General features: G+C 53.6%; 1 protein-coding gene across 11 annotated transcripts in view; it reads left to right on the top strand.

The window, feature by feature from the left end:
• Positions 1-390: 390 nt before the first annotated feature.
• The window catches only part of SH3PXD2A (SH3 and PX domains 2A), a 246105-nt gene continuing 239902 nt past the window's right edge, over positions 391-6593 (top strand). For 9 of the 11 annotated variants that reach the window (XM_028481821.2, XM_028481820.2, XM_028481822.2 and 6 more), the window contains exon 1: positions 391-755. In XM_028481821.2, coding sequence (XP_028337622.1) covers positions 684-755 — 72 coding nt within the window. In that variant the 5' untranslated portion in view covers positions 391-683. Of the gene's footprint in view, positions 756-5198; positions 5638-6593 lie in introns of those variants that run through there. The other 2 variants (XM_028481819.2, XM_055081375.1) reach the window with 2 other exon arrangements.

The raw sequence follows: 6593 nt of genomic DNA, 5'->3' as shown, positions 1-6593 counted from the left end.
GAGGGCGCGCTGGGTTCACTTCCCCCTGCCCCTCCTCCTTCCAAAGCCACCCTGAGTTTCCGTGCCCGGCGAAGTGGCCCAGCGCCGCTCCAGGCCGCTGGCCGAGCTCTTGGCGCTCCGGCCGGGCTGCAGCCCCCTCCCCGTCGCCCCAGGCCCGGAGCCCCTCCCAGCACGCTTCCCCTCTTTCCCTTCCCTTCCCTTCCCTTCCCGGCCCTGCCTCCGCCTCCTGCGCCCACAGCCTCCGCCAGCGCCGAGCCCCCTGGAGCCGGAGCGCGGCGAAGGGGCGCCGCCGGCCCCTCCCCAGCGCGCTGACAGCAGGCTCCGGGGCCCCCGCCCCGTCCCCTCGCCGGCGGGACACACCCCCGCCCCTCCTCTGCTCCGCCAGTTCCCGCCGGACCCACCGGGCGGCGGAGAGAGCTGGCGGGCGAGCCGGAGAGCGGCGGAGGCGGCGCTGGAGGGAAGGGGCGCGCGGCAGGCCCACGGGGAGCCGCCCCGGCGCACGGAGTCCGCGTCCCCTCCGGACCGTCCCCGCTCCGCGGCCGTACCTGAGGGCGCCGGGAGCCCGGGCAGCGGCGCGCCGGACCGGGGTGGCCGGGGACCTGGGAAGCGGGAGAAGGAGCCGGAGCTCGACCAGGATGAGAAGGTGACGCCGCCGGGGGGCGCCACTCGCTTTGTGGGGGAAGATGCTCTCCTACTGCGTGCAAGATGCCACCGTGGTGGACGTGGAGAAACGGAGGAACCCCTCCAAGCACTATGTGAGTGTCGCCCCGAAGACCCCCGCGGGGGGCTGGCCAGGAACCCCCGAGGGCCCTGGGTGGCCCCTTGCCCTACGCGCGGTGTTGAGTCCCGGGGCTAAGTGCCCACAGGGCAGCCCTCGGCGGTGGAGGTTCTTCGCAGGGCTGTGATCTCCAGGGAAGCCTTTCCTGACCTTCCTCCACTCCCCCCACGCCCGTTTTCTTTTTTTGGCATTGGAATTGGCAAGTGGCTGCCCTTGTCTGTTACAACGGTGAAGTCATCTGTCCGCCTGAGCTTTGAAGGATGGTGGGGGGAGCGTTCGTCAAACCCTCGCTGGGAAGCTCCGTTGGGAAAGAGCATCTTCCCGGCCCTCCCTGGGGACTCGGGTCATTCACTGCTCACACAGACCGAGATGCTTTCAGAGGCTTGACCTGGGGAAGGAAGCCTCACGCGAGCCTCCCACTTTTGCTCCGTTCTCTGCTTCCCTAGGCCTGGGTCTGGGGGCACCCCTGCCCCACCTCCACCTTCAGCCCTGAGCTTTGATTTCCTTCTTAAAGTCCTTGTTCCCGTCGGTGTGAGGAGAACTGTGGCTTTTCCTTTTATTCCTCCTCTGGACATGACCCTTAACTGGGTTCATTTCCTCTTAAGTGATGCTCCATCTCCAGACACGAGGAGGAAAATGTTTGCTGTGGTCTCCGAGGAACAGCCGGCTGCCCCTCCCCCTTCCTTCTCCAAACTTAATGAGAAGGGGCTAAGGTTGATTGAGCCGAGCTCCTGGCCTGTGGGACGCGTCCCCCTTTCATCTCAGCCCCTCCTGTATTCCCATCCTTCCCACCTTAGGAAGTAAACTGTGTCCTTGATGCCTGAGAATGCCTGTCCTAGTGGCTTTGCTCCTGTTCTTGAGATAGAAGAGACAGAGAGCAGGGCATCCAAAGCCGGAGGACTGCATCTTATTTGCAAATTAGGTATTTAAAGGAGCATTTAGAATGCTCAAAGCATTAATTTTAGCAATTAAAACAGGCTGTTGGTTGCTGCCCTGGACAGCACATTGATCTCTGAAATTCCTTTTATTTCCTTGTTGGAAGGGGACTGGGATTTGTGCAAATGTCAGCCTCAGGCTACTCTTTGTCTTTATCCCCAATGGCTCTGATCTTTGGGTTTCTTTATAGTAGAATAAATGGGCTTGGGCTCAGGTTGGGATGGAGGTAAACCAAGGAGTCTGGTTCTTGACGGGACAGAGACGTGGGTGCTGGTGGGAGAGCTGTTCCTTTTGTGTTACTGGCTCAGCAAGCATCTTGCCCTGCCATTTCAAGAAAGCTCTTTTTGGAGGACTTGGGGCACCATGTGGTCACTCTCCCCTGGGGACAGATGTCCATTTGCACATCCCAGCACTTATTACGAAGTCAGCCTTCCCAAATTCTTTTCTCAAATGCTGCAGGCTAAGTTTTAGGGGTTCTTTACTTTTTTTTTTTTTTTTTTTTTTTTTTTTTTTTTATGCGGTACGCAGGCCTCTCACTGTTGTGGCCTCTCCTGTTGCGGAGCACAGACTCCGGACGCGCAGGCTCAGTAGTTGTGGCTCACAGGCCTAGTTGCTCCGCAGCATGTGAGATCTTCGCAGACCAGGGCTCGAACCCATGTCCCATGCATTGGCAGGCAGATTCTCAACCACTGCGCCGCCAGGGAAGCCCCCTAGGGGTTCTTTTCTAGTCGTCAGTTAAGGGAGGCACTGCTTTCTACAGATGGCACTCTGTTCTGAGACCCAGGCAGGTGCCGGCTCTGGATTTTAGGTGAAACATCAAATCTTAGCTTTGACCAACGATGTCCAAGATTACGGATGTAGGATGCACTCCTGGTCAGGAGCGCTGCTAAAGCGATGGGGGGCCTGATGCAGACAGTGTTGAGAGGTGGTTAGTGCTGAGGCTCTGAGTTACAGGCTCTTGTTCAAAGCCTGGCTCAGATACTGACTAGCTATGCAGCTTTGGGCAAATTATTTAACCTCCGTGGGCCTCAGTTTCCTCATTTTTAAAGTGAGTATAATAATAGTATCTACTTCAGAGGGTTGTCTGGAGAATTAAATGAGATCATACATGCAAAGCACTTAGTGCAGTTCCTGGCACAAAACAAGCACTCATTAAATGGTAGCTTGGCATGATTCTGACTAAGAAAGCACTTTTGAAAAGCAGCTATTAATGGTCTGGCAAGAAGGAAGAAAGGTTTGTGGTTTTAAGATTGATAATAACTTGTTCTGTGTGAAAAATACAAAAGAAGTCCTGTCCAATTCCCTCAAAATGATCATTTCCTCCCTTTTTATGGACAGTGTTTTCTGGGACGTCTCCGCTTCCCGTGTAAGAATCAATGACGTTATGTTTGGGGCCGGGAGTGATGTCACTGAGCAGATGGGGCCATACAGAGCCCTGAACCCAGGTTGTGGAAAACAGTTAAAGGAGAGAGTATTGTGTGCTATGGAATTGTGGAGCTGGCAGGGACCTGAGGACTCATGAGGCTCCACCCCCTCATTTTTACAGATGAGGAAACTGAGAACCAGATGGGATAAAGTCACTTGTGACACAGCTAGTCACAGCACCTGGGTCTAACTGGCCTTCTGCCCATGTCGTGGGTTGGGTTCATCGAAATACTGTAAAAGGCTGGTTGGGGTTGACGAGCCCAAGTATCTGGTGATAGCAAGAGGTCCCTGCACATTTGGGGCATCAGTGCATAACATAAGGAGAGGGAGCCAATAATAGAAAGTGTCGGCAGGGCCAACAGGGCAGGAGGAGCATGCTGGGGAGGCTGTGCCTCTGAAGTTTAGGATCGCCTCCTCTCTCGGCCTTTACGTGGCGGACACCACACACCAGAAGGTCAGGTGTTCTGAGCAAGGCGCGCTGGTGTGGGTAGCTGGCAGGACACATTGCGCCCAAGTCACGTATGTTCTGGAAGCCCTCTACGCTGAAGAAGAGGGCTTCTTCCTGCCTCTCCTCCACTGATGGTGAATTCTGAGTCTGCAGTTTGGCAAATGGCAGAGCAGAGCGGCCTTATGGGACGTGCATGTTAGCTGGAGCTAGCTGATGAGAGGCCTGGGGCCCAAGCAGGAGGGGCCCTGCTGGCCCCAGAATGCTGGGAACATACTGCAAAGGTCTTCTCAGGACATCCAGCCAAAGGCATGCTTGTCCCCGTGATGAGGGGGAGCTGCCTGGACACTGAGGGTCTTGTGTTTTGGTCTGTTTATGAAAGGCAGGCAAGTGACCTCCATCATTTGAGTGGTGCTCTCAGCCCTTGGCTTCCTTCCCCTCTGTCAAGCCCCTGCTTGGGGTGGGTTTGGGGAAGATGGGCAGCTGCTGCTTAGGCCAGGCTCCCTGCATGGAGTTGGGCTCCTCTCTTAGCTTTTATGAGCTGCCGCTGGGGAGACCTTTAGGTAAACTGTCTTTGGCCTCAGACCACTTGTCTTTCAAATGATCCTGATGATGCTGGTTGCAAACTGCAGATACCTTTGAAAACTTTCCATAAGGATATGAGTTCCAGTTCACATAATCCTTTGTACCCACAAGCATGTGTAGGTGTATGTCAAGTCATTTGGTGTTGGAGAGGAGCTCGTGCATCTGAAACAAACAAGAAATTATTTGTTTGGATTTGGGAGGCATTGTGCTTTCACAGTCTTTTCCTTTCCTGATTGTTTATTTCAGACAAATATCAGTCATGAATGTTCTGATCCTCTACAGGACTCTTCAGGGAATGCAAATAATAGCCCGTGTTAGCAGTTACCATCGATGGTGCCAAATGCTTAACGTGCATGGTTTCATGTAATTCCTACAGTTCATCGAATCTCTTTGATTCCTTTATACAGATGGGTGAACTGAGAGGTTAGAGGTTGCTCAAGGTCTCCCAGTTAGTACAAGGCAGATCGGGGTCAACTCGGGTCACTTTACCTCCAGAGGAAGCTATGAACCTACAGTGAGGCCCTTCTCCTCCACTGGAGTCTGGCTGGGGAGACCAGGCTCAGGTTTACATGATGAGAGAGCGATGCCACGTGGTATTTGAGGACTGGCTCACTATGTGGGACGTTCACCTTGTGTCCTGGAGGTGAGCGTGTGACGGGTGATGGAGGAGGTCACTGTGAGGCAGGAGGAGTGGAACAAATCCAAGGTGATATCTGCTCCCTGGCGATGCTTGAGGTGATAAATGAAGGATCCACCCCGTAGAAATAATACATTCTCCTGTGTGTTGAGAGCATTGCAGGTTTTGGTCTTGGTCCTGGGAGCTACATTTTTAGGAATTGGCCCCAGACCCATTCTTCTCTCTGCCCTTCGTTTTTTCTTAAGCCCTTAGACTGTGGATCCAGCCCCATGAGAGGAAGGGTGTGCAGCTGCAGTACGGAAAGGATCTTCTCAGGCCAGTCCCACTGTGGAATGAGTGGTGGTGGGCAGATCAGGGTTTGAATCCCACCTCTGACTCTTCACAGGTGTGCAACCTGCAGCCAGTCACTGTGGGTCTCAGTTTCCTCACCTGTAACCTCACAGGGATTTGGGGAAATTGATCTGAGATAATTTGGGGCAAAGCTTCTACTTAGTACCTGGCCTCCGTTATGGGTACTCAACATACACTAGCTTCCATCCAGTGCTCCTTATCACCAAAACACTTGAGTACATTTAGGATCTAATAGGTGAAGCTGTGAGAGAAGGAAAGACTAAGGCAAAAGAGGAAGGCCCAGCTGTTCATAGTCTGCTGGGAAAGTGGGCTACATGCCTCGTGGAAAACACCCAACATAGGAGAGAAGCACATAAACAAGGAGCAGCTGTTCAGACCTGGAGAGCTTCCTGGAGCTGCCCTAGTAATAGCTTCCTGGTAGGCTGGGAAGGAGAAGGCAAGGAACTTGTGTTGGGGGAGAGGAGCAGAGAGGTGCTGCAGGTAAGGGCAAGGTCAGATAGTATCCTAGCCCCAGGGTCAGTGCCACACATGGGTTAGCACTCTTGCCTGCTTTCTTTCTCTCTGTCTCTGTCTGTCTCTCACACGCAAGAACAATTTCTTCTTCTCCAAGGAGGGAAGTGAGCTAGGGGTGATTCACAGGTCTGACAAGGATTCCTGCTTATGGAACGACCGACCACATCCTTCAAGCCTGTTGGGAAAGGGAGCGCAGCCAGCCATTTATCATGGCCCCTCTGTAGAGCCCAGCGAGGCTTTGGGGGGACAAATCAGGATTGGAATCACCATGTGTGGTGGCAGGCAGAGGGGAGGCGAAGGGAAGGGAAAAATAAACCTATTTGATGTCATAGGAGACCGGTTCCAGCTCCAGAAATATAAGCGCCAGCTGCTGCATTTTCCAAAGAGATATTCCGAGGCTAGCGTGAGTTAATCGCCAGTGGAGACAGTGAATTAGAGCAGTGTTGTTAGGACTTCTGACTTGGGGATTTGCACAGCGGTCCCTGGAAATTGCCTTCTGATTTCCTAAGCCTGAGTCACTGACCAGACTATTTCTTGGCCAGAAAAAGTCTAACAGGCAACTCTGTTCTCTTTTGCCTCTTTATTAAATAAAATAAAACAAATAATAGAGTTATACATACGGTAGTCACACTTCTTTTGAGTTCTGAGAATCCGGGAAAGGGATCATGGGTTAGGACAGGGAGCCAGGGAGAAGGAAGGACAAGGGGTGTGTGTGGGAAATGAGGTGGAGATACTGGCTTTGGAAACAGGTTCTGAGCCAGCGCCAGAGGTGCTCTCTGCCATGGCCGTTGCCAAAAGTAATGGAAGAGTCCAGGAGAGTGATGAGCGTTTGAGTGGCGATTCCCAGAGCTGTGAGTGACTTCTTGCCCGGGCTGGGCTGCTGCTACCTGTAGTGGAGTCAGGGGGGGAAGGGGGGACGGTGG

Source organism: Physeter macrocephalus, chromosome 20, assembly GCF_002837175.3.
Source record: "Physeter macrocephalus isolate SW-GA chromosome 20, ASM283717v5, whole genome shotgun sequence".
In the NCBI taxonomy this organism is placed as follows: domain Eukaryota; kingdom Metazoa; phylum Chordata; class Mammalia; order Artiodactyla; family Physeteridae; genus Physeter; species Physeter macrocephalus.
This window is presented reverse-complemented; position numbering and strand designations above follow the sequence as displayed.